Source organism: Perissodus microlepis, chromosome 12 (genome assembly GCF_051167445.1).
Source record: "Perissodus microlepis isolate ML-2025 ecotype Zambia chromosome 12, ASM5116744v1, whole genome shotgun sequence".
Lineage (NCBI taxonomy): Eukaryota > Metazoa > Chordata > Actinopteri > Cichliformes > Cichlidae > Perissodus > Perissodus microlepis.
In genome coordinates this window covers 12,773,434-12,800,914 of record NC_140472.1, presented here as the reverse complement: position 1 = coordinate 12,800,914, position 27,481 = coordinate 12,773,434, and the positions used below count along the sequence as shown (strand labels likewise).

Sequence of the window (27,481 nt, the reverse complement as noted above, 5' to 3'; positions counted from 1 at the left end):
ACTTGCTATTAAAACTCTGACTTGTTATTTTGAGGAAGCGCAGTGGATTTCTCAGTCGCTGTCTTTAACCCCATCCTTAGCTCTCATATTGACCAAACAAGATTACACAACACACAGCATTTGCCATTTTACTAAACTATTTTTTATTGTTTCAGGTAAGAATTCATCACAGTACACAGGTGTATATTTTGCAGTAGCACTATTTCTTCTCCAGATGTCACCTCACTTGGTTGACATGCGCATGACATGCTTGACCATATTTCCAATACCATCAAATATATAGTGATAGTGATAGTCAGTCTCCCACATGAAGGATGGAGTGCTAACCACTTTGTTCTTCTCATCCACATAGGCTTCGTAAAGGAAAGGGTTAAGGTCAAATCAGAGGTTATTTCAGGATAATGACAAAGAGAATATTTTTCCACTGATATTAATACTGAACAGAAACCTTGGAAAGGATATATATGGCTCACGGACGTTGTGGCGAGCACCCATGCCCTTCACAGCCTGCACCATGTTTGTGTTTGGCCAGTTTCCCCAGCGGGTGTTGTCGTCTCGCTCGTAACCCATGGTTACCTCAATGCTCGGCAGCACACGGCAGGCCAGCACAGGAGCCATGCTGGCGAGTCTGAAATAGGAGCAGGAGAGGACAGTTGTCTGAGGTCAGTCAGGGTGGGAAACTTACTGGTGTAAGCCAGACAGGAGAGACTGAGTCCTGAGAAAAGAAAGTCTCTCCCAGAGCAGCACTGATTTGGTGTGACACCACAAAACTGGTGGCTAGATTTGGATTAATATGATCATTTAACAGCAAATTAAAGCCCCCCAAAAACAAAGTTTTAATTTGGAAAAAGGGAATAGAAGCTCAGTGGACGTTTGCCATCACTTAATCTGCAATTTATACCCATACTCTTGACCGATGACAAGCAGTAGTACCTTGTGATACTACAAATGTTGACATCCATCCGATGCCAGGAAAATACAAGGCCAGCATTGCAGACAGCAGTACTGATACTGATAACTTATAAAGACAGCTTATGTTTGGGAGAGCAGTGTGTCATGATTTATGAGATAAAACATCATCAGTTTGCAAATTCTAAACACAGTCACAGTCATTTTTACTTTCTACAATTATTAGTTAAGACAAAAAAACTCATGTATTTTGAAACTGGGTTTGTTTCAGAGCTGGGATGTAAATGTGCCTGTCTCTGAAACACAGCTTCAGTTGTTTAAATGTGCTAAAGGCTATAAATAAAATAACCATGACAAACAAAAGTTTTTTATTTTGTGTAGATTTTTTATAAACATTTCTTTAATTTAATATATGTTTTCATTAATAATGCATCAATCCAATTCATTGGGCTACATACTAAACTTAGAGGGCAGAAATAAAGTATCGTTCCTATTACCAGACTCAATCTGATACCAATACCAGCATTGGTATCAATACTATCGATACTTCGATTGATCCACCCACCTCTAACAGACAGGATACATCATTCTCTATTCTACCCACATTTTTAAATACTGTTAATGCATGAAGCACTGTTCAGTTATTTCTCAGGAGAAATGAGAGCAGTTTCTAATGCACTGCGCAGGTATTTGAGTTTTAAGAGTGCTGCCTGCGAGCCGCAGTCTTCACAGACATTGAACATTTCCTCGCCCCTCTTTGCACCTTTTGATCTGCCTGTCAGACATCGTGGCACTGAAAAGCTAAGGTTTTTTTTTTCTGCATGAAGCTGCAGCTGGAGGGTTTGTGCCATGGATGGAGATGCGCATTGCAGAGTACTCATTATGCCCCCCAGGCACTAAATTCTCGGTTTAAGAAAGGTGGTGTGATTCTAAATATAGGTTTGCTTGTTTTGTTGGCAGATCGTTTTCAGATTTAAAGACTCAATTACAGCTCTGACAAAACAGAACAATGGAGGAGGTGTTATATGGAGGCAGCAGGGCTCCCGTCTGCAATAGAAACATGTCATCACTTTGACAGTGATACTCACTCCCAAATTACACAGCTTGCAAAACATTTGAAGGCCTTTGCTCTTGATGGTAGAATGGGTACAAATGATGGCTGTTTTAGTCTTTAAATAATCTGTAATGGCTCCGACTCCTCTGTACGCATTAATGGCAGTAGGAAAGGATTAGTCCTCTTTGGGTTGCGGTCAAGAGTACTTTTTAACCCTACTCAGCCTCCAACTCCACTCTTTAATTCCTGTAATCCCGCATCTCCTGTGACCGTTGACCAGGCCTTCTGCACCCTGTTCCCTGTCTGCGCAGCCACTGCTCATCACCTCATCAGTGCCCTTGTGCCAACACAGTCACCAAGGCCAAACCGGTCAGAAGCAGTCTGAACGGATGTTTTCAAAAGACAAAAAGGCATTCTGTAATTAGATTACATTACGTAATCTAGCCTCGTTCAAAACTTTTTAGTGCGATTGGGTTACTGATCCAAAAAAGAAAAAAAAAATCTGGATTATCCTAATCCCAACAGAAGAGTGAATTTAGGGGGATTTTGTGAAGAAAATGTAATAAAAGTTTAAAATTAATCAAATAAACCAACAGTTGGAGAGATCATGTAGATGAGGTAAACATTAGGCTATGTATAGACGTTTTACTGCAGTAAAGTGGGAAAAAAGGTTTCTCTAACCAGAAAATCAGCCCTGTCATACATCAGGACTGCCTGCAATGACACAATCATCTGAGGTGCAGCAGTCAAAAAAAGTGGAAGTACACATTCATGTAGGAAAGCCAGCTTTAAAAATCTGTTCTCGCCATAAATGAGGATCATTATGATCTTATGATTTAAAACGTGAGTTCAGAATACCCAGAAGCCACAGCCAGCACCCTGCACTGTCATAATGTACGTAGTCCCATTTAGAACAGGCGCAATCGGGATTTGGTCGTCTCATACAGTTTGAATCCGGATCAGGATGAAGTTAATCCAATGCTAATTTAAAAAATTAGCATTGGATTAACTGAAAAAAAGCACTAAAGTAAGAGAGGTTACATGAACCTTGTGATTTTCATAGATTATTGTGATCCTGATTTTTTTTCTTTCTTTTTCCTTTTTTTTTAAAAAAAAACCCTTTTTGAACAACACCTGAGTGTCAGTACCAAGACTGTCCTGTCTGCTTTGAACTGTAGGATTTGTGTGGTCTGCCTGCCCTCATGTTCCTCGATGTCAGCTTAGGACTCTGCTTGTCCTGCTGGCTGCTCTGATCAGTGAGAGCCAATAAGGAAACTTTTAGCAGACGCTTTGTAAATCTTCTCAATCACTTATTTAATTATATGCAGCTTTTCTTCTCGACTGGGTTTGTTATTTTAACACACTAACTATTCTCTGTAGTTTCACTGTTCCACAGTAGAAGTCAGATTCCCATGTGCAAATCTTTACTCGCAGGAAATGAAATGATTAACAAATTTTAAGGATGCGATGTGATTATTTTTACCTAATAAGATCATATTAGTAACTACTAACAGAATCTGCAACACTGTAAATATGAAGTCTCTCAGTCAGCAGCTCAGCATTCACTGCCTGACTGTTTTCCTTTTTACAGCCTCTCCATTGTCCCAATTCCATTACAGGGATTGTTTAAATCTTTAAATAGTTTAAAGTAATCTAACATAATCTGATTTAAAGCGTGCCAGAACTCACTGGCGGTCTTTAAAGTGGCCTCATGATTTATGAAATTCTCCATCAGTACTGCAGGAGTGAATATTGCTCAGATCATACGCACCCGATAGGCTTGCGTGAACGATGGAAATCCTTAAGCACCCTTTCCACGTCGCCGTGCAGCTTACAGTCTTTGCCGTCTTTCATAAAAGAGGATCTGAAGAGTAAAAACTAACAATTAGTGGTTCATTTTTAATGTAATACAAACTTGTGTTGTATCTAATCCTAACTCTGTTTTACACCAGCTGGTCTCAGAGTGATTTCTTCACATGTCAGCACTCCTCACAGATTCTTGATGATTCCATGGCCTCCTGGAAAGATGACGGCGTCGAAGCTGTTGACGTCCAGCTTGGACAGGTCCTGCATTTGTGTCATTCCCTGTCCGTGACTGAAGCGGGCTGCCTCCATCATCATGTTCCTGCGGGGATGGACAGAATTCATCACAAAGTGCACCCACGTAACCATAGACAAAGTCAAAACGCCCACTGCGCCCATCTTCGAGGCCCACCGGTTCTCTCCAGAGGCAGGTTGCTTTCTCATGTGGTCAATCACGTGCATCTGCTGTTGATTTGGAGCAAACATCTGGAAGCGGGCGCCGTTACGGCTCAGGTGGTACATGGTGCTGAAGACGAGAGGGGTGCATTACCATCTGCCTGTGTTAATTCAGTCGTGTGCATTTCCTGACCTCAGCAGGAGTGATACTCACTAAACCCCTTCATGGACATCAGTACCGTCCCACCATCCACATCCTGAGAAAACCTGAAACACATGGACTCACCAAATCACAACTACACCCACACCCGTGGATCTGCTCCTTTCTCCCAGACTGATCTGCATCACTTACCACTGCAACGTTAGTATTTCCCCAGTTGCCGTAGTCACCCTGGTGCACAAAGCAGGCAGGCTGGCGAGAAAGAACAGCCAGCGTTTGTTTTGACAGCAAAGCCCTGGTTGCCAGCATGATTTAGCTTCAATCTCACTGTTGTAGAAGAAAAATAAAAATAAAAAAGACTTCACAGTTTTACCACCGAGCCACGTAGAGACTTTTAATGGTCGTGGTGTTGATGTCAACGAGGTTGTCCGTATATATACCTGTAGAGTGGGGCTAAGTGACGTTGCCACCTAAGCTCTGTCTTCTGAGAAGAGCCGTCTCTTGTTCGCCTTGACTGACTTACTCTCCTCCTCATGAACACTCTTTCCTATTAATACCTTGTTTATTTATCTGATTAAGTCATTTGGCCACAGAGTGACACTTCAGCTTTGAAGAGCAATGTAAACATGTAGTGCTTCAACCCAAACAGTATCTTGACCTTTTAATAGTTTAACTCTTGGTGACAGATGCAGACGAGCGAACTTGCAGAAGAACAGACGCTAAAAATGTTAGAGTAGCTAACATATACTTTGGCAGAACAGTCACAGTGTCTTTTATATAAGGCAACAATCGAAGTGATGCCTGAGTGAGCCCTTTTTTCCTGCTTTCTATAGTTACTCCTTTGTCCCAATTCAATTACAGGGATTGTTTAAATCTTGTGCGTTTAGCTAGTTCAAAGTAATCTAAGGTAATCTGATTTATGAAGTGTGGCAGAACTTGACAGCCTGTAATTTAACCTCATGATATACGCTATTCTACACTAGCTCATTATTTAAAGACTGTTTACTGATCACATTATGCATCCAGGAAAAGCCTTGCAGTCTTTGCCAGTAGGACTTTTTTTTTTTTTGCAGCAAATCCCTGAGCCTGGTTCTGCCGGAGGTTTCTTCCTGTTAAAAGGGAGTTTTTCCTTCCCACTGTCGCCAAAGTGCTTGCTCATAGGGGGGTCATATGATTGTTGGGTTTTTCTCTGTATCTATGAAGCGCCTTGAGGCGACTTTTGTTGTGATTTGGCGCTATATAAATAAAATTGAATTGAATTGAATTGAAAAAGATCCTGGGTTCAAGTCCCCCGTTCGGATGGGGCTTTTCTATGGGATTTCTCTGTTCTTGGTAGGGTGAATGGTGATTCAGAATCACTCATTTGTGTGAATGTGATTGGCTTTGTCTTTTTGTGTTAGCCCTACAACAGACTTGCGACATGTCTTAGACGTACCCTGCCTCTCTCTGCTAGGCTCCAGTCTCACTGCGACCCTCAAATGGATAAGTGGTTAAGAAAACGGATGGATCAAGCTTTTAAACTGCTTCATACTTCTGAACTCTTCACAGTAAAAGGCGTACCATACGTCCTCTAAAGTCCATTAGACTTTAAGACTCTTACTCTCTTTAATGCCATGTTGTGTCTACAGTCTCTAGACTACGAGACCAGAAATACCCCAGGCAGACGTGAACGTTAAAGTCACAACACTGTTAGATCAGTGCAGATCCTTCAGGCTGCATTTGCTGAAATCACATTAAAACAATGTTAATTCACAGATGACGAGCGAGAGGCAAAAGTATGAGGTTTCCTTTATTATGATCACTTCTTTTTTAAATGTATAAATGATCATTATTTACAAATTGAGGAAGGGAGGGGGGTTATAGTGACAGTTTGAGGGACAAATGCAGAAAATTATGGAATCAACAGAACAATACACAACCAACAAGAATCACAACATCAGTCACAAGTCCAAGCCTCTGCTTGTGGGAGATGTTCTTGTTAAGATTGTGACTCAAAGTTTAAAGTCTTCACACAAATGAACTCATGCACTGGAAATGCATACTGAAACGGTCACATGTGGGAATCACAAAGTGCAAATAAATTTTTTTTCAAAAGCAAACACGAGAAATATAATGAACAACTTCTGATGCTGTGAGGTGTTTTTTAAACTAAACGTCACCCTTACTGTGAAATAATACAAACATGTTTCTCACTTTCTCTCAATTGCCACACACACACACACCATGATTCGTTTTAAAACACCAAAGACCTGGCTCACAATTTCTGACAGTTTTCTTATGTCAAGTACAGAAGGGAACAACGAAGACTTAACTAGTGAAAAGAAGAACAAAGCAAAAACTACAAAAAGACAGCACAGACAATAAATGAGGTCCAATTTGATATCTTATATAAAATAAAGATGTTCAAAGAATCTCGTCAGTGTATTTCTGCATCTGTAAGGTGTCGGTGAAATAAAATTCACACAAATGGCAAGCACGTCAAACTAAAACCATAACGCAAACAAAGCTCCACTCACGTCCGATCAAAAGCAAAACAACCGCCGACAGCGCTCATTCAACTAAATCCTACAAAAACAATCCAGCTCTGGTTGTTCCATCAATTAATTGTCATGAGCCGTGTTGAGCACTTCCAGCAAGTTTAGTTTTCTTTACATGTAAGAACCAAATCCCTAAAAGCCATTTACATGCAATTCACCAACAACTCCAGTGGTGAAAGTAAGAATTAGCTTCTAAATTTCTGTCACCACTAAAGAAAGCTTTCATGCACCCAAGCACCGTCATTCAAGGAACCTGCGCACTGACACGCTGTGTTCACTGAGTATTTTTGCAAAGATATCCATTTGATAAAGAGTGGGGCTTTGCCCATCAAGCTAAGTAGCTGTGCTGAGAGAGAAAGGTGTTAGCAAGGCGAGTCTGGTGGCATTAGGGTGTGTATGCGGGTGGCGGTTGAAATTGATTGGCAATGTCATAATCGGCAGGAAATGTTTCACTGCTGTCCTCCATCTCCGAGAGAAGCTCTAAAGCCTGCTCTTCCTCCTCAGTGGGGTAGTGACGAAGGAGATTTGCAGCTGTGGCGAGGATGGATGCTCCGCCCGCGCCCGCCACCAGGTAGAAGCTGATAGCAAAAGTGACGTATATGAGAGAGCCGTGGTACTTTTTGTGCTGCTGCTGTAGGGACAAGATCAGCTCCGAGGCCCAGTAGCAAAAACCTATGACTGTGGCACACTGCAGCACTGGTGGGAGACAGAAAGAGACGGTTACAAACCATTGAATTTACACATTGTCTGTCTTTTTGTAGACAGCATGAGGGAAAAAAAGATTATTACCTGTGAGAATATGTGCAAATGCATATCTGCGGGTTATTTTCAGGGCAGGGTGCTTGGGACCAAACACATCCAAGAGAAAAGCAGTCAGACTGCAGAGGATTCCCAGGAAACAAAAGGCAGCGATTACTCTCAGCAGCAAGATGGTCTGCGGGTTCACGCAGTAATCTGATGGGAACAGACGGACACATCACAGAGCATTATAGGTGAGATCTGGGATTAATTGCTACTGTGGGTTTTTAACGGAGCTTGTGTGTGGGCCTCACCATCCAGAAGCTTGGGGTCAATGTATCCCAGGACATCTGACACCCCCAGCTCTTGTCTCGGACAGGTTCCTCCGTGGACGCGGAGCCAAGCCGGCTCAGCCAGAGCTGTACAAAGCGCTGTAATGGACAGAGCTCCGGGAAGAGCCGACACAAGGCTCCGCTCCGGCTGCTTGGGCAACGAGGTGCCCCCTCTCCTCCTTCGGCCTCCAGGGACAGTAGAACCCGGCGGGGCATACATCCTAATCCGATTTCCTCGTCCTCTGTTGTATAGTGTTGCTTTCCCTTTATTGTCAGTGTACCTGACAGCACTGCGCTAGTAACGAGCAAGTAAGCCACAAAACCGACAACCGGTAAAGCTAATTCTGGACTGATGACAGCGGCCCGGCTCCTTTGTTCAATCCGTTCCCAAATTAAAACAGACCATAAAACTAGCTGTTTAATCAAAAGCAGTGCAGGTGTCTGACTGACGGCAACACAATGGACAGATGGCGTTCAGGCCTGCTAGCTCTGTTGTTAGCCTGAAAAGCTAACTTCTCGTAAACGTAAAATGTCGTCAAGTTTTTCTTTGTTACAAAAAATAACTTTAACAGCGACCGACACGACAGTCATACGTCTATAAAGTAATATAGCTAACAACACTAATAAATTAACGATCGATTTGATACACAAAAAACAAAGACAAAACAAAAGGAAACGTCCGCTGGCTTCCTCGAAAACACTTGACTTCCTTGTTCATACCATTCTTCTTCTTCGCGGTCTCGATAGCTGTGAAAGTCAGTACTCCCACCTACTGGCGACTCCTCCTATGGCAGTGAAAGTCATCATACAATAACAAAATTCTCGTCTTTATTTTATTAAACTCATTCATTGTACATTAACAAAATAAACGTGCTCGCGTGAATACTTCATAGGAAATCATAAGAAGAGATGACAAAAAATTTATAGCACAATTAAAAGAAACAAGTCTGATCAAAGTGCTTTGCAAGCTAGGTAAGAACAAACAAGATAAAACCTTAGATCAATAGAATACATACAATAAAATACAACATAGAATAAAACACCGTAAATTTCACGTAATTGTTTTTTACGAAACTGCAACCCACAATGCAGCGCGGGGACTATATAAGCAAAGATGGCGGCATTTTGGTCACCGCTGACGTTGTGAACTTCTGCACTTTGTTGTTTGGTGCTAGTTACAGACTGTGTTTACCGCGGATACGGCCATTTTTGTATCCGTGCCCTGGGTGTTGACTGTGGTTTAGGGTTTACGCAGTGCTGCTGTTGCTCTCTGTCTGCTTTTGGTGTTTCGGGCCATTTCCTGTCTCGTTTCTCGGCTAAGTGTCAGTGACAACGACTCGGAAGTATTTCCCCAATTCGACCATGAAGGAGACTCTGTCCCTGGTTCAGAGGTTGAGCGCACACCCGGACTCCCGCTGCTGGTTCGTCAGCTGGAGCCCCAACGGGACGCTTCTGGCCTCATGTGGGGGCGACAAGACCATCCGGATATGGGGGAAAGAAGGTGAGCTCTCCGTGAACTGAACCACAGACACCCCCAGCCTCAGTCGCATAATAAAGCATTATAGTACAGTAGTTGACATCCTTCACCCCTCTACCTGGCTCTCGTTTTTCAGGTGACTCCTGGATATGTAAGAACGTGTTGCAGGATGGACACCAGCGCACTGTGAGGAAAGTGGCTTGGTCTCCATGTGGGAATTATCTGGCCTCTGTCAGCTTTGATGCTACCACTTGCATCTGGAAAAAGAAGAACGGTGACTTTGAGGTCAGATGACAGGTCTCCTGTTCAGTGTGTTAAATGGCATGCCTTAGAAATGCTGCATCTCTGCAGATTGTTACCCACGCTTTGTCTCCTAGAGTTTGACTGTGCTGGAAGGACACGAAAACGAGGTCAAGTGCGTGGCGTGGGCCCCTTCAGGGAATCTTCTAGCCACATGTAGCCGAGACAAGAGCGTCTGGGTTTGGGAAGGTTTGTGTTAAAGAGCGCCTAAATTGCACATACTGATCTGCACCACTGCCTGTTTCTAAACTTGACCTTGTCTCTTCCTGCTCTGCAGTGGATGAAGAAGACGAGTATGAATGTGTTACAGTTGTGAACTCTCACACGCAAGATGTCAAGCACATTGTCTGGCACCCGACCCAGCAGGTAGGTCTCATTCGGATCTGTCCACATGAATGTTTTTTTTTCCATCTCCTGTTGTAACACCACGTGACCCTGCACTCACCGTGTGATTGTACAGCTCCTGGCCTCAGCCAGCTACGACAACAACATTTGCCTTTACAAAGAAGAGGATGATGACTGGGAGTGCCGGGCCACCTTACATGGACACACGTCCACAGTGTGGAGTTTGTGTTTTGATGCAGATGGTCAGAGGCTGGCTTCGTGCAGCGATGACCGCACTGTGAAGATCTGGAGAGAGTATCCAGCTGAAAGTGGACAGGGTGAGTCAGCATTAGTTTTATCATAAATCAATGTGGTAATAAAAATATCGACAGTAATGCGTATGTTTTTTCTGGTCTCCTGTTTAAGATTGGTCGTGGAAGTGTGTTTGCACTCTGTCTGGGTACCATGGACGAGCGGTGTATGATGTCTCCTGGTAAGACTAATTTTGTAATAGACTCTTGTAGGAATGCTTCAGTCAATCATTAAAGGTACAATCAGTCATTGTTTGAAGTCATTTAATGGAAAAAAATCCCCATTGTGCTGATAAATATACATTTATTAGTGTGTAATTACATCTTCCAACGAATTGATGCATTCTCATAAACTTCTAAACTAGATATATAGTATGCTAAAGGACGGGGCATTCATGTGGTGTGGAGGCAATTTGTGTTTTCACCTTCAGACTAAAGATATGAAGGATCGTACATGTTTTATAACCTTTCACAAACGCTGGCTACCAGCAGATGGCTGCAATAAGACAAAAATTAGCACACATCTCACCTGACAATCAGCAGCATACCCAGATAAGAAAGACTTGGATGGATCCAACTTTTGCTATCTGTGTACAGTAGCTACAGATTAATGGCAGTTTTTGAGGCAAAAACTGTAGTTAGGATTATGCACTTGAATTGGTGGGTGTAAGAAAACAGAATTCAGCTGAATGTGTTCTTGAATTTACTGACCTTTAGTCTGGTCGTCACATTTAAGATCGACTTGCGATAGCAACGGGGTAATTGTTCCACAACTTGTAATTTCTCCATAACAATGCAGTATGGTTACATATGAGGAATATGTGTTGCTGTGTCCAGAAATTATGCGCAAACATAAAGTGGAGGTTAATTGACCACCAGAAATCCCAAAGATGTGGTCTCCATGTGCATGAATTTGTCATTGTTAGACGTCACAGTGAACCCAAATCTTTCTGCAGGTGTCGGCTGACTGGCGCTTTAGCAACTGCCTCTGGTGATGACGCAGTGCGAGTTTTCAAGGAGGATGAGACGGCCAAGCCTGAGGAGCCGGTATTCTCACTGGCTGCTCAGGTGGCCAAAGCTCACAACCAAGATGTTAACTGTGTGTCCTGGAACCCAAAGGAGGCAGGATTCCTGGCTTCGTGCAGCGATAACGGAGAAATCGCCATTTGGAAGTTCCAAGAAGAGGAATGAGCATCCCTGGAGTGCATAGTTGCGAGTTAAATTGGGAGCTTTCTGCGGCATTCACCAGGATTCTGCTTGACATCAGCGCTCACCTGTGTCCATGCTGAGAATACTGCTTCATGTGCTTTGAGTAGCAGTGCCACTGAGAATTAATAGAAATAACATGTTTAACTATAAAATAAAGTGAAAAATGTTTCTTCTCCTTTTTATTGCAAAAGCATTTCAGACAGCACATCATAGTAAAAACACTTCAACCAGTCCAAGGATTAAATTTCATAATAAAATGATTTCAATCCAAAATATAACCGGACAGTTGTTTTTAAACACCCTACCTGGTTTAAGGATGCACCATCCCCAGGATTTATAAAGCACACCTGCTTCATAAGTGTTTCTTTAATCCACAATAGCCAATTAAATGTTTGTCAGATCTTAAAACTGACACAAAAGTACAAAGTGTTAAACTTCTTATACTGAAAACAGCCTGGGGCTTGGGTAGCCATGTATCTGTACTACATGTGGACAAACAGATCCTGTACACTATATTCTTGGACTGGCATCATTTAGAGGACTTGACTAAGAAGCAACTGAAAACAAAAAATATTTTCACAAGAGCAGAGATGGTAATGGCAGAGTCAAAGTAAAGAAATGTCAATCAGGTTGGATATCTACAGCAAAAAAAGAAAACTACTGATCCCGATCTATCAGAGAACCGCTGAAGAAAATAATCAAGTCTCCGACTAGTCCGAGTCGCTGTCCCCATCACTGTCAGCCTCCTTTACGTCTATGCTGAACTTGTACTCCTGGTCACAGCCCATATATGCGTCACTCATGAAGTACAAGGTGTAGTTGTGGATGCCCATCGCCGGGGCAACAAAGTCCAGCTTGACCTGCAGTGGAGGGACATAAACTAAGTGAGGCCTCTGGTGGTTAAAACATAATTTCTGGCTATTACAAGATGACTCACTGACCTTTGCTTTCTGCTGAAGAGTCAGCCTCTTGATAGAGATCAGGCTGTTAGACTTGGGGTCTCCGATCACCACCCACCAGCCCTCCTCACGTTTCTATAACAATGACAAGTATTTCCACAAGAGTTGGTCATTAAGGTGAAAATTAAAGAAATATATACGTCATGGAGATGTTTGAAAAGTACTAACCTGGGGAAAGAGTGGTGCAATGACTGGACCTGTTACCTCCTCCTCTCTCTCCAGCTGAACCTGAACCAGAACTGGACTGCCACTGTGAATAAATATGGAAAGACATCAATTTCCCACCCATCTGTGCAATCTTGTAATGTAATTTTTCATTTCCAGGAAACGCAGCGAAAAGTGCTGCTGACAGACTGTACACGTACCTCTTGACACTGTCCTTCTCTGCCACTTCGTACGACAGCTCGATGTTGGGGTAGCGGTTACAGAAGCGAGCCACGTCGGCCATCTGGGCATCCGAGAGCTGCAGCAACGCGCTTCTGTCTTCATCCTCCATTTCCATTATGTCAAAGATGCTCTCCACTCCCTTATGAGCAAAGGAAACGGAAGCACGTTCAATCAGCATGAGATTCATCTACACTAAAGTGAGAGTCAGACTTTCTTAGGATCATTTTACCTTTTCTGTGCAGCGCTTGATGTGCTCTGAGGTGAAGAATGGCAGCTGTTTGAGGTACGAGTCCTTGGACCACATGGCCTGAGTGACCATCTGAGCCAGCTCCATAGCAGCCAGTGCAGGACTCAGCCAACCGTTGCTGGACAGCACATCAACGCACGCCTGAATCAGTCGGACAGCCTACAAAAAAGACAACACACACACACACACACACACACACACACACACACACATATTCTTTAAGTGTACAAATATACCTTCCAATATAAAGCATCTTGAGGCGACTGTTGTTGTGATTTGGCGTTTATGTAAGTAAAATTGAATTGAATTAAAACTGAATTTCACTCACTTTGGGAATCACTGATTTACAGTGATCTCATGATCTAACCCGCTCCCTATGGGATCATTCTAAAGTCTTTTTGGGCCTTTGTCATATATTTCAGTCAAATCCAAAATTAACAAATTTACCTGTCTAATTTTTTAAATGCTTTCTAAAATCTATTACAGCAATGTTTTGGTGTAAGCCCTTGAAATGTGAATCTGAACAGGGTACAAGCCGTCTTTTGTTCATGTGATAAGAAGGCTCATCCTACAGTAAGAGGACTCCTCACCTCCATCACATGTACAGTGGATTTAGGACATCATGTACTTTTTACAACTGTTTTACTAAAACATCAGCCTAACTGTTTTTTGAAACCTGGCAGCAATTTCTTTCCTATGTATCAAATATGGAAGCTTGCTTATTTCATTGTTTGTTTGTTGTCTTTTTGGATGTGTGTAACTGGTCTGGCGATTTTGTTCATTCTTTTTAAGACACATTTTGTTTATATGTGTGCTTTTTGTGCAAGTAATAGCTTGTTCAAAAACACATAGATGGATAAAATCCAGAAACATAACTGTTAGGCTCTACAGAGAAAAAACTGGACCTTGCTGAGGATCTCCTCGGTGTCTGACTGGAGCTCAGCGCTCAGCTGCATCCTGGAGAGATGGGCTTGCAGCAGCAGGTTAGTCTTCACGTGGGGGTCATTGAACTTTGGGTTGTTCAGCTTGTGGGGCACTTTCTGTGCAAGCTGAAATGCAAAGAGCACATAAAAGTGTGTTATTTCATCTTGGTGTCTTTTTGCAGATGTGTTAATGCTGCTCTCTTTGAGTCTCGTCACTTTCTTTACCTGTCGGAGAAGTGCATCCTCGTGGTGTCTGATGGGAATGTTCTTATACTCGGCAGCATTGGAGATGATCTCAATTAAGCCGCGGATCTTTGTCTTGGCGTTCAGTGACATGCTGAAGAGCTCTGTACGACACAAGAGCAAAGCACCACAGTTAGGCTTGAGTTGAACACATACGTGAAGGAATGATGACACAAATACAAAAAATCCAGGAAGTGCAAGCACAAACCGATGGTGGTGTAGTTGATGTAATAGTAGGCAGCAATCATGCCCAAATTGAGTGGTGCTACATCCAGCTCATCCTCGATGCTGATGCACTTGGACTGCTCCAGGTCGTGTAATGTGTTCTCCACCAGCTCAGACAGGTGGTCAGACAGGTGGCGATGTGACATGCCTGTCAGGAGGACAGAAGCCACAGCTCAACATGGTCCCAACATCCGAAGTATAAGTCTGTTATTCCCTTTGAAGGACGGGACTCACCTTGCAGGTTGTAGTAGTTGGGGTTCTGGGTCATACGGCGGTAAAGGAATGTCCATGTCAGGTAGTCGACAGCATCCTGCTTGTTCTCTATTGTCTTGGTGACGATCTCAGCATTGAAATGGTCGTGGAGACAATGATCCAAGTGAGACTCAACCGGCAGTGGCTCGTACAGGAACTTCTTGAAGAAATCCTATCAAGAAAAAACAAAGTGGTTTGTTCTTACTGTTGTACAGTAATTGTTTCAAAGTCAGAAGTGACTGAGGTCTGTCTACCTTCTTAGAGCCTTGACACATGATTACACAGCGCCCCTCATCATCCAGCATTGGCCTGTTTGCCTTGCCCACCATCTGGAGGACATCATATATGGGATAATCCACATATCTGATAGAAGAAAGCAAAAAGTCAATATCACCAGCAGAGTACATACTAACCTTCATTAAATATGTTTCATATAACAAAAAAAAAAAAAAAAGCCAGTATAAACAGAGGATGCCTTACGCGTGAATTTTGCCATTGTAGTACTGGGTGTCCATGACGATGACAAGGTGTGCTGAGATGTTGATGCCCCAGCACAGTGAACGAGAGGACACGACGACCTGAACAGCACCTGTCAAAGCAGAAGAAGAGAAGGAAAAAATAAATAAAAAATTAGTCTCAATTTTGTTTTTTCCCCTTTTCTAAAAACCACCTACCTGTCCAGCACAAAGTGCAGCAGAAGTGAGTCATACCTGAGTTGAAGAGCTGCTCCACTATTCTGCGTTCAGTTGCAGAGAGGCCCTCGTGCAAGTATCCCACGCCGTTGGCAAGAGTCTCTTTCAGAGTTGAATCATTTATTTTCTCTAGGAATGGAGCCAGGTCTTTCTCAGCACAATGCAGGAACCTGCAGAGACAGACATTTACTCTTTGACCACAGTGTGAAGATGTGATGCTGGCATCATTTCCATGAATTTGTCTGACTAAGGTGAAAATCTCGACGTGCTGACTGACCTCTGAGGAACCACATCAGCAGCACAGAAAGTGAGAATGTCAATCGCTGTGAGGCGAGTCTGCCTGCGGGATGGGACGAAAACCACGGCTGGCTTCGAGGGAGAGTGCTTCATGATGGCGTGATAGACTGGCTTCGCCATGGACAGCAGGCGAGTCTGAGTATGACTCACATTGAAACCCTAGAAAAACAGTAAAAGATTGACAGCCAATCAGAAACCTGACAGGTACTTTCTTGGCTGTGAGCACTGATCAATTTAAGAAATACATTTCTCTTTTTGTTGACTAACATGCTGTTTACAGACCTGGATGTGCAGCTCCAGAGGCACGGGTCTGACATTGGGATGGAAGTTGAATGTGGCTGTGGTGCTGCAGCCCAGCCAGTGGGCCACATCTTTGGCGTTGGACAAAGATGAGCTGAGGGCCACGATACGGATGGGACGCTCAATCTGGGAAGAGATGTATCTCATCCTGGAGCAGATGACCTCCAACACAGGCTGATGACAAGAAACAAAATCCATTAACTAACACACACACACACACACACACACACACACACACACACACACACACACACACACACACACACACACACACACACACACACACACACACACACACACACACACACACACACACACACACACACACACACAACAGCGCAGCAGCAAGTAGTACTCTGTTCTTACTCCATTTTCGCCTCCGATAAGGTGCGTCTCATCCACAATGAAAAGGCTGACGTTCTGGACGTTCTTCCTCTGCTTCCAACGGCGAGACAGGATGTCCCATTTATCAGGGGTACTGATAATAATGTCACCTTTTCCCAGGAGCTTCAGATCAGTACTAGTCTCTCCTGTCAGCAACACAACTTTCTTGTCCAGGATGTCCTGGAACTTCTGGTGCCAGTCAATAAACACCTGAGACAAGGATAACCACACTCATGTCAGTTTTAGATCTAACAGAATCACGCTGGAAGAAAAACAGTTTGCCAGTTTTCATAGGTGCACTCCTAAATCTCATTTAATTCAGACCTGTTCAGCCAGTGCTTCCATTGGGGTGATGTAGACACAGCGACCTTCTGCATTGTGCAGCAGCATTCTCAGAATGGCAAACTCTGCACAGATGGTCTTTCCACTGCCGGTGGGAGCTCCCACAAACACGTTATCATCACTGTTGTACACAGCATTGAAGACTGCGGGAGTAAAAGTAAAAAAAAATGAGTGAAGAAAATTTTGCCAAAACACACCACTGTTCCTAACGGGGAAGCAACTTTTAAATGACGATGAAATTGGATTAAGGAGAACAGCATGTAGTCTCTACCTTGTGTCTGAATGGGGTTGAAGAAGGGGAACTTGTTCTGGTAGAGCGCCTCAAAGGCAGAGTTCCTGAGGGCAGTGACAGGAAGAGGCTGCAGGTCCAGCAGCTCAGTGGGTGGGGGGTACTTCTCTGGTAGGATAAGGTGACGGAAAGATACTGGGAGTTGAGTCTCGCAGGCTTGGGGAAAAACAAAAGAAACAAACATGAATTAAAATGCTGACATGATTGTGATGTGAAGCTATGACACTTTTTAATCAAAGCACTTACACAGCCAGCGGTCTGAGACCACACGGATAAAGTACTGCGGTGGAAGAGGCTCGAACACCGGGACAAAGAAAGTCACAAGATGCTCGTCCTGGGCGTACTTGGCTTTGAGGAGGAAATACTCATGGTGGAGGATGACCTCACTGTCCACGTCCTCAACAAGGATCCAGAAAGCCTCAGACGACCCGTGAATCTAAACAGGAAAACAAAAGTAAGTCAGGAGTATAGAAAAAAAGAGAGTTCAGTGTGTTCTCTGGGCTGATCATTTTTTTCAGGGATTAAGGGTGCAGTCAACATACTGGGACCAATACCCTGATTTTGCCCCCCCGGAGTACAACAGTATTGGAAAAACTGTCTGATTAGCATTCCATTATAGATCTAAGTCCTGACCTTGTCATCCCACTGGAAGTCGGGTGTGACTGTAAGCTCCACTTTGAGTGTGGAGCGAGTGATGGGCTGCACATGAACGGCCAAGTCCAGCTTGGGGAACTGGTGGACATATTTGTGAATAGTCTTCCCCATCTTTGGCATTCGGATCAGTTCACCTAGAAACCAAACATCCAGGAGGTTTTTAATTACTCTCCAGGCTGAGGAAAAAATTCAGAAACCGTAACACAGAGGAAGGAAACTCACCAATCTCGTTGTGGTTCAGGTCGTAGAGTCGCTCAAATGGGAAGTTTTTCTTCTCAATCTTCTTGATCACTTCCTCTGGCAGCTTCTTGAACTGACGCAGAGGAGACATGGACTGCCACCTGCACAGAGGACAGAGTATCAGATGCCTGTAGCTTTGACCAAGCAAAGGCAGTGTTACTCTAGGAGTGAAGAAAGAGCTTACATTCTCTTATCGATCATCTTGCAGAGATTCAAGGTCTTGTCTGTGAGCTGAGCCCAGCCTCTGCTTAGCACAATCTCAAATATGGCCCGCATCAATCGCCCAGCACTCTGCAGGAAGAATATACAAGGAAATTTCTATGAATTATATCAAGCCTGGGACTTTTCCTTCAAGCTAAAATGAAATAAAATTTTAAATAAGCATATAGGGAAACATGGAAAAGTAAATCAATAACGGAAGTACGCTGTTTCTGTACCTGTGTAACATACACCATATCAGCCATGAGAGCAAAGCCTTCAAGCTTCAGCTGAGAGATGTATGCCTGGAGCAGCACGTTGATCTGAAATGAGAACACAAAGCACAGGAAGTATTATTTACTGCAATTTGCAAACCACTCCAAATGTTAAGTAATGTTTCTCTTTATAAAAGCACGGTGTGCATTTTCTGGAAACCAAGCAGATCATATTTTGCGTTTCATAAACACCATCACTGGTTGTCTTTACCTTCGCACTGGGCTCCTCAATGCTTTCCTTCACAGGGATAGGAACTCTTTCCAGTAACTTTTGAAGCTCCAGTTTTTCTTCCTACAAGATAAAGCTGTATGTTACTTTTCTTCATTTTAGATATAATATTTAAACCATCGTTGCTGTGAGGGGGGTCAGCATACCTCTCTCACTGTGATGTTCCTGAACTCTGAGGACAGTGAGAACACTCGGAAGAGTTCGATCTCGCTGAGCGTGGGTTTCAGCAGCTGGTTGTAGGTTTGGATTGAGTCGTGGGTGATGTAGAAGTGACTGGCAATGCGGCCCAGGTCTGTAACCTTTGGGTGAAGAGACAAAAAAGTGAAGCTTCTAATCAGTATATCTACAACCAAGAATAAAACGACCAACACTCAGCTGAGATGTGCATACCTGGAAGCTGCCGGTCCTCTTGTCATATTTGATGAGACTGTTCTTGTCCAGGATGTTGGCTGCTGTGTGCACCAAGTCCATCCTGCGCCTCTCCAGCAGGGGGTCTGTACTCCGGTCGTCGTGAGAAACACCATACAGGGTGGGGTTGCGAAGCATGCGCACATAGAGATACGTGTAGCCAAGCCAGTTCACAGCATCCTAATAACAAATTTGAGAAATTGAAACTTAAAGCAATGAGGAAAATTAGATCCTTCTGTCTTAAATAGCTACATGTACATTTCAGGACACTCACCTTTACATTCTGCACATTTCCCAGTACTATCTCTGCATTGAGCATGTCAGCCAGCTTGCCCACCATCTGACTCTCAATGGGCAGCTGCTGGTTCAGCAGGGACAGATAATACTGCAGCTCTCCGTGAGACGTGATCAGGATTCCCTCTCCTTTGGTGTCATACTGAGGACGGCCAGCTCGACCAAGCATCTGGAATCAAACACATTTTCGATAAATAGAGTTAGTGAAGCTGCAAACTAAAGCAGCCGTTACTATGTTTGATAACAAGAAAGGATGGGCTGACCTGTAAAATGTCCAGGGCACCCAGTTCAGTCCATCTGCCTTTCTCTGGGCTGTACACTTGGGTCCCTTTGATGATGACAGTATGTGCAGGCAGATTGACACCCCAAGCCAAAGTAGCTGTAGACACCAGAACCTGGATATGTCGATCGGCAAACAAATCCTCCACCAGCGTACGGTCGACTCTGGTCATACCAGCGTGGTGGATTGCAAAGCCGTATGGGAGCAAATCCTTCAGCTCTAGGTTCTGCATAAGAAGGTTTAGCACTCAGTTCTGGTATTAAAAGCATTTACCACACAAGAGTTTTAAAAAAAACATTTCCAGTTAATGACATTTGCTCACCTTGCACTGCTCCGCCTCAGTTCTCAACACTTCAGTAGATGCAGAACCCTCTCGGAGGAAAAGACCCAGAGTGTCCTTCTCCAGGCACATGTCCCTTATGGCCCTGGCAGTTTTCCCTGTCTCCTTCCTGGAATGGACGAACACTAGAACCTGATGGGAGGAAAAAAGTAAGGCTTTCAGATTTGGTAACGCAGTGCTGTAGATTTTTTTTAGAGAAACAACACTGAAGTAAGAAGTTACATTCAAAACTGCAGCCCTGTGAGTTCCCTGTGTGTAAACACATAAGAGCACGTACACACTGGAAAGGTCTGTGTGGACACAGGGCAGAAAGGAGGCCCTCGACCCTCCAGCTCTGGGAGCCAGAGAGGAGAGTTACAGAGAGTAGTAACCTGCAGGTTTATCTATGGAAATCTGGACATTTACTTCCTCTTGATATTTTGTTGGGCTTCACCTCTTTCCTTTATCTTGATATACTGATCACTTAACAGTGAGTGAACTGTCGCTTTTTAGGGCAGATGTAAAATGCATGGATATGGAAACATGAGTGTGGGATCAATTTATAACATAAGCCACATATTAACAACAATGAAAGCAGCACAATGTCAAATGTCTTGTTTTTCACTGGAGGGCAAAAATGATAAAAAACAAAAACAGGAGTTGTGGTTTTCTTGCAGAAGAGGTTTATACGATAGAGGCGAAGTGCAGACTGTGACTGAGAAGACAGTGTTAGGAGTCCCCGGTTTCAAAAATCTCATTTTGTGCTTATCCAGCAAAAATAAATAAATAAATAAATGAATAGGAAAAAAATAAAGAGGTGTCTAATTAAAATGAGGCCAGTAGCATTTACAAAGCTCAGTTGGCAGTAAAACATATGTTAGCAGACACATCTCAGATGACGCTTGGCTAATTCAGGTCACCGAATTATATCACTTTGGAAGAACAAGTCAAACAGGACTCACCTGGTTCTTTCCAGCATGCTCCATTATCTTTTCATAGACAATCTCATTCATGATCTGGAAACGCTTGATGGCCTTCTTCTCTGTGATACCAACATAAGTCTGCTCCAGGGGCACGGGACGGAAACTACAGAGAAAAGCGGTACAGTAATAAGCAATAAGGAAGAGCAAACAAACAGCTGTTCATAGAAATCATCATAAAAACTTTTTTTTTGCTTAAGCAGCACACCTGTTGTCAAAGTAGAAGAGCCCTTTGGCAGGATCGACACGCAGGCAGGTAGCCACGTCTTCATAGTTTGGCAGTGTGGCGCTGAGGCCCAGCAGACGCACATCCTCCTGGGTCAGCTCCACGTTGCGGATGGTCCTCGCCACCAGAGATTCCAGCACAGGTCCACGGTCATCGTGCAGCAGATGGATTTCATCCTGAACACCCACATTAAATTGTTCATCATTAAAAGTCAAGTCAACTAGCACATTTGCTCTTTTTAGTGACAAAACTGTTCACTTACTATGATAATGAGGCGCACTAGCTGGGTGTAGGTACGTTCACCACCTTTACGAGTGATGATGTCCCATTTCTCTGGAGTGCAGACAATGATCTGAGTGGCGTTAATCTCCTCTTTACAGAGCTGGTGGTCTCCCGTCAGCTCGGACACTATGATGCCATAACTTGCCAAACGCTGGGAAAAGGATGGAAATGGTTTTCAGATTTGTGCTCCCTGATGATGGTCAAGTATGCAAAGAAAGCCGCGCAGGTCAGACAAGGCTCACCTTACTAAAACTTCCCACCATCTCCTGTACTAGAGAGCGCATGGGGGCTATGTAGATGATTTTGAAGTCGTCCACATTAATTGTTCCATCAATGTTGATGTGCTTTCCAATTTCTCTCAGCATTGCCATCAGGGCGACATTGGTCTTACCGGCTCCCTGTGTGCACAACAAACACAAACTCTTAAGACAAAATCCAGCTGGGGCAAAGTACTGACACACTTTTGGCTTTAACAAAGCGTGCTCACCGTTGGAGCACAGACTAGCAGGTTCTCATCTGTCTCCATGGTGGTCTTGAACAGCTTGCTCTGAATGCGATTCAGGGTTTTAAAGCCTTCAAATCCAGCCTGGGCATACTTGGGCAACTTCTCAATGGGAACAAGTACCTGATGACACAAAAACAGTGCTGACTGCAGGATCCAAACACAGTTATATGCTACTTATTACTATTATTTTTCCTTAGCTGCTGCTCAGTTGGACAACTAAAATGCTCCCATGAAGAAACATAACTGACAAACCTCATCTTCAGCAAAGGGTTTAGGTTTGAGGGCAGGTACGTGGACTTCTTCATAGCCCTTGCGCTGTTTACGAAAAGAGCCATCTGGCAGCTGGCAACGCTTGTTGGCCATGAAATGGCTCCCCTGACTGAAAGTCAGGTCGTCAAGGTCTAGCAGCTGTCGAGGGGCCACTGACTGTAGGACAGAAAGGACAATTTTCCTATGCCGTTTAGAAATGTCTAAAAGAAAACTGACAACAAGTAATGTTCCTGACAGGATGATTTGTACTTAACATATTGAAAGTGTTACATACCTCTCCATGGTCTATGTCCATTGCTTCCAAGTCATCAACACGGGACTTCCTCACTCTCTCTCTGCGAGACCGCTCTTCCTAAAGGACACAAAAATAAATAATGTGACAAACTGAGACTCACAAAGAGTTCACATAATCTCACAATCAAGCCTCCTTACTCGAATAATATCCTCCTTCTCCGTCTCTTGCAGCTGGTAGAGAATCTTTGACAGCTCCTGATCAGACTCCATCTTTCCTATGATGCGCTCCTTTTCCGCCTCACTCTGAGCACTTGCCAGCATGGTACAGTACTGGACTGTGTGTCAAGGGGGAAGAGAAAGAAATCAGTACATTTTCAAAGACATTAGCTCTGTAACAGTTTCACTCAACAAAGCAGACTTACTCATGCGACGATGCTGACGCAGGATTTTAATGAAATCAAAGGTGTTGAAGCCGAGCAGCAACACCAGCTGGTTTTCACATTCTCTGTCGTCGCTGGCGGTCTGTAAAATAAGAGACGAGAGAATGATGTTGACAAATACAAACTTACCTGCTCTAAACAAACAAAAACACAGGGAACGTCACAAACCTACCTTGAGGATTTCTAAGACCTCATCTGCCTTTTTTTGTGAGACAATGGCGTCATCGTAGAACCGGCTGAGCTGACGCTGGAGCCAAAAGGCGTCGATGTCTCGAGGATGTAAATCTTTCTTCTTCACTGTCATCACGTCACCCGCACCACCGAGCTAAGTGAAAGGTAATTTATTAGTTAATGTGCAGCATAGTTGCAATATCTCACAAAGACTAAATACAAACATGGGCTTAATACAGTAATGCCATAAATGGAAACTTACATTAGCTGAGAGAGTGGAATCCACAGCTGCCTCCACTCCTTCACTGTCTTCATCTGAGTGTTCATCTCGTACCTCGCCATACTGGTCTTCATCAACTTCCTGTATGTTAAGACAGGAAAAGTCAGTGACACAAACTCATCAATCAATGTGCTCAGCTGTAAATCTTAAGAGCCGCAAGCCTCACCTCCTCATCAGATTCAAACTGAACATTGACACCATACGTCTCGTCAATGTTGTCATCTGTGGATAGAAAATACCGCACATAATGAATATTTTTAGGGAAAACTGATGGATCTTGTACAGTTTTCATTCCACAGTTACTCTGAATGTGCTTACCCATATTCTGCAAGTCTTTGTCCCCCCCGTAGTCTGTGATCTTTTTGCCCAGATTGACTAAGACGTGGTAGCGCGTGTCATCAGCAGGTCCGAGAAGCTGCTCTACTTCCCGTCGCCTCTCTTTGTCCCTCATTTTGTCATTCTTGAGCACAGCCAGAACTTCATCAGCTGCTCCACAGAGAATATCACGCGGCTGTAAACATGCAATGAGATATTGAGTAAAACACGCAAGATGTAACAGAAACAGAAGCAGAATATTTCAAGAAAGCAGTTATGGCATTCGCTGACCTGATCTCCCAAAGCAGCATGGATGAAGCTCAGTAACACTTCATATGTTTCTCTGGTCTCTTTGGTTTTTGGTTTGTACACAATGCCCACCATCTCATCAATGCCTTCAGATAGAAGGGTAAAGCCCTTCATTTTGTTAATGTCGTGTCTGTCTTCATCTCTTTTTCTTCTCCTGGATAAAAATAATAATAATAATAAAAAAAGATTAACAAAAAAAAAGATCATATGTTAACATAGGGCTGCTCAATTAATCGAATTTTAATCACGATTACGATCTGGGCTTTCAACAATCATTAAAAATGACTGAGCCGATTATTAGCCCCTCCCTCGTGCTTTACTCTCGCGCTGCTCCGTGTGGCAAATCGAGCGCACCTCTCTGCATTTTGAACACATGTCACAACAATAAGAGGACCCGAGGGAAGCTCGGAAAGCTAAGCAGAAGTTATTTGGAGAGGAGAGTGACTGCTGTTGGCTGAAAAGAGAGGTAAAAAAAACTTCAGTGGTGTGGAAAAATTATGGGTTCGCGGAGTCAGACGTGGATCAAGTAGACCTAGTGTGTAAACTTTGCTACAGTGTTGTAGCTGCACCACAGAGCAACACTGCAAAGTTCACTAAACATAGATGTTTACATTTTTCATTTATTTTTTATATTGCAAACATTTGCACTGTTATCAGTATTTGCACACTATTTTATATTATTTTTTGACAATCTTTAAAGTCATTATTAAATACATTGTTATTGTTAAATAAATATCGTCAAATAATCGAGATCTCAATTTCAGTGAAAATAATCGTGATTATCATTTTTGCCATAATCGAGCAGCCCTATGTTAACAGCAGAGCCATGTTTGGCCATTTGAGTGGCAAACATCTTCCAAGGCATGTCACATATGTTCACTTTTTCTTTTTTTCTTGAGAATGGCCTTGAAGACACATCAAACTTGACAGCTATTCTTCCCCATGCTTTTATTTTCAGTTTTTCAAAATTAAGTTATCACGTGGAACTAATGAAGTGATTTTTAATACCGGATTGTTTTGTTTTGTTTTAAATCAACCGGTTTTGCCTTCAAACTATAGATTCAACAAGTTAAAGCCAATATTTCTCAGAGAGTTGGGGCCACACTGACATGACAGCATCGCACAGTAGCTGCAGATTTGACGACTACACATCATCCATAATGCAAATCTCCTGTTCCTCCACATCCCAGAGGTGCTCTATTGGACTGACATGTTTAAGAAACCAGTTTAAGACTATTTGAGCTTTGTGACATAGTGCGTTATCCTGCTATAAACAGCTGTCAGATTAAGGTACACTGCAATTATAATGGGATGCTTAAACAAAAAGATTCACTACACTATTAGACCACCAGCAGTCTTGCTTTCATGTTGTTTATCCCAAATAATACCATCCATATATGTTGTGCATTCGGAGATGCTTTTCTGCATACTCAGACATGTTCAAAGTCACCCCACCTTTCTTCTTCATTCTGATATGCAGGTTGACCATGCCTTAATGCTTAAATGCACTGAGTTGCTGGCATGTAATTAGCTATTGCACATTTGCATTAATGACAATGGGAAAAGGAACTTCAAAGTGGCCGGTAGTGTATATAAATTATGTATTGCTTTAACTTCACATGAACAATATATGCAGCTGTCTGCACTGACTTTTCTCGTCTCTCCTCCAGCCTCTGAGGTTTGGTCCTCTGGGCCTTGTCACCCATCTTGGTCCCCTCCAGCTTCCCGACCAAGGACAGCACCTCACCGGTGGGCTCATCTCTCCGGGTGCGGTCGATCAGAGAGCGATCGGCTTGAAGCACCAAGTTAGAGTTCTAAGAGTTCGGCATAAAAACAGTGTGATTATGAGACACATCAGTCTGCGCTGCAACAGGCTAAAGTAAGTGCTAGTTAGCACTACGGCTAGCTAAACAAGGAGAAATATAAATTAAAAACAGTACAATCCAAACACGTTTCCTGATAACTTTACAGAATATCGACCACTGCCTCTGATTTTTTTTTTATTATTATTTTTGTCTCACTCTAAATACACTCACCGCTTTGTACTCGTACTGCAAGCTTCGAGCAGTAACATCCGCCATGGTGCTGGTTTTCCCTCAGGTTTTAGCGCACTTTGTGAAACGGCTAACTGACTGTTATTATCCACAGAGTCGACCTCACTCTGCCTGCTTAAAGAGACGCTGTGAACATGAGTGCACTGATTAAACTTGTAGCATTAGCCAGTTTTTGAAAAGTCCGAGTTTCATACAACAAAATGCGTTTCCCATACGTTACAATAGCACCGCTAACACGAGCGCACAACAAGCCGCGCTCTTCCTCTTCCGCTGTCAAAGGTCAGAGCAGGATCAGCGAGGCAAAGGAGCAGCGCTCCCTGCAGGCTAAGTTTATTTCGTTTCAATGTCCTATTGTTAGGTGTATTCATAGGTATATAAACTTATGTAAACTTGCCAAATCTCCTCTGCTAACAGCTTTTTTTTCTTTTTGTTTTTTTCTTTCTTTCTTTCTTTCTTTTTTTATTTATTTATTTATTTTTAGCTTTTTTAGCTTTAGTATCTGGTACCCCAGAATCAGGTGTTGACAGTCAGACGCTGATTAGCAGCACCTGTGAGCATGGACCCTGTTACAGCAGTCAGTTGGTGTCTGCTCCAAGCATGGCACATTTGACTGATCTGGATAGGGCCTGTGCCATAGGGCAACTTTAAGCTGGTGTCCTAGTTGTAGCATTTATCTGGAGTGAGTCCTTGTACCATCTCCAAATTGAAGGCCAAGTTCCATATAATGGAGGATGTCAGAAACAGGCAAAGAAGTGGGCATCTGAAGAAGACGACGGCACAAGACAATTTTGTTGTAGCACTTAGGAACTGTTGGCGCTATTCTTTAGATTTGCCGTCATGGTTTGCAGGACAATATGGCCGACAGCACTTTACTCAGAAAATCAGAAGACAGGCAATCTCTGGTCTCATAGTGCTGCCAGGAGGATCCCATGACTGCCCTTCACCGTTAGGCCTGTTTGCGTGCGGGAATGTTCAGTTCAGCGATGAGTCCAGATTCTGCCAGTGCCACTTCATAGATTTAAAGAGACTGCTATGCTCATTTCTGCACGATAGCGTAACAGACCTATCATCATAAAGGCAATCATCATAGAGATATTAAGATGAGATTACGTAACCAGTGTATCTCCACAGTCTGGGATCAAACTCCAAGATGACAACCCTTGCCATTATCAGAGATTGCCTCGAGAATTTGGGAGTGGAAAGGATGGAATGGCCTGCCTGCAGTCCTGAGATCAGCCCCATTGAACACTTGTGGGATCAGCTTTGGGTGCTCTCTTCATGCCAAAATGACCAACACAACCACAAATGCCTAATTTGCAACAAATGCTGGTTGAAGAATGAGACACCATCCCACAACAGAGTACATTGTTTGGCACTGGCAGAGAAGATTTGGCAAGTTTTTCATGGGTGCAACCCACATGCTCAACT

At 43.3% G+C, this 27,481-nt stretch overlaps 4 protein-coding genes across 4 annotated transcripts; 1 reads left to right on the top strand and 3 right to left on the bottom strand.

The window, feature by feature from the left end:
- Positions 1-119: 119 nt before the first annotated feature.
- gatd3l (glutamine amidotransferase class 1 domain containing 3, like) lies at positions 120-4,738 on the bottom strand. The gene is made up of 7 exons (XM_084945826.1): positions 4,515-4,738; positions 4,377-4,429; positions 4,179-4,292; positions 3,957-4,088; positions 3,735-3,827; positions 438-628; positions 120-353 (listed from the first exon to the last, which is right to left on the bottom strand). The coding sequence occupies exons 1-7, from the start codon at positions 4,629-4,631 to the stop codon at positions 223-225; spliced, it is 831 nt and encodes a 276-aa protein (XP_084801952.1). The 5' UTR covers positions 4,632-4,738; the 3' UTR covers positions 120-222.
- Positions 4,739-6,098: 1,360 nt separating this feature from the next.
- Positions 6,099-8,672, bottom strand: tmem127 (transmembrane protein 127). Its single transcript, XM_084945825.1, has 3 exons — positions 7,912-8,672; positions 7,649-7,813; positions 6,099-7,555 (listed from the first exon to the last, which is right to left on the bottom strand). The coding sequence occupies exons 1-3, from the start codon at positions 8,147-8,149 to the stop codon at positions 7,245-7,247; spliced, it is 714 nt and encodes a 237-aa protein (XP_084801951.1). The 5' UTR covers positions 8,150-8,672; the 3' UTR covers positions 6,099-7,244.
- Positions 8,673-9,008: 336 nt separating this feature from the next.
- On the top strand, positions 9,009-11,718 carry ciao1 (cytosolic iron-sulfur assembly component 1). Its single transcript, XM_084945824.1, has 7 exons — positions 9,009-9,430; positions 9,543-9,691; positions 9,784-9,895; positions 9,984-10,072; positions 10,167-10,368; positions 10,457-10,523; positions 11,298-11,718. The coding sequence occupies exons 1-7, from the start codon at positions 9,292-9,294 to the stop codon at positions 11,530-11,532; spliced, it is 993 nt and encodes a 330-aa protein (XP_084801950.1). The 5' UTR covers positions 9,009-9,291; the 3' UTR covers positions 11,533-11,718.
- On the bottom strand, positions 11,703-26,330 carry snrnp200 (small nuclear ribonucleoprotein 200 (U5)). Its single transcript, XM_084945823.1, has 44 exons — positions 26,036-26,330; positions 25,650-25,813; positions 23,982-24,153; positions 23,694-23,886; positions 23,542-23,597; positions 23,358-23,456; positions 23,097-23,249; positions 22,907-23,006; positions 22,683-22,819; positions 22,525-22,602; positions 22,233-22,406; positions 21,963-22,100; positions 21,718-21,873; positions 21,456-21,626; positions 21,176-21,369; positions 20,950-21,073; positions 19,991-20,140; positions 19,652-19,894; positions 19,369-19,557; positions 19,077-19,274; positions 18,833-18,985; positions 18,669-18,749; positions 18,422-18,505; positions 18,169-18,275; positions 17,967-18,085; positions 17,724-17,878; positions 17,337-17,526; positions 17,073-17,246; positions 16,784-16,944; positions 16,442-16,669; positions 16,058-16,249; positions 15,756-15,934; positions 15,497-15,648; positions 15,267-15,375; positions 15,041-15,149; positions 14,769-14,958; positions 14,518-14,682; positions 14,292-14,413; positions 14,049-14,192; positions 13,126-13,302; positions 12,875-13,035; positions 12,678-12,759; positions 12,492-12,584; positions 11,703-12,410 (listed from the first exon to the last, which is right to left on the bottom strand). The coding sequence occupies exons 1-44, from the start codon at positions 26,078-26,080 to the stop codon at positions 12,261-12,263; spliced, it is 6,411 nt and encodes a 2,136-aa protein (XP_084801949.1). The 5' UTR covers positions 26,081-26,330; the 3' UTR covers positions 11,703-12,260.
- Between the last annotated feature and the right edge of the window lie 1,151 nt (positions 26,331-27,481).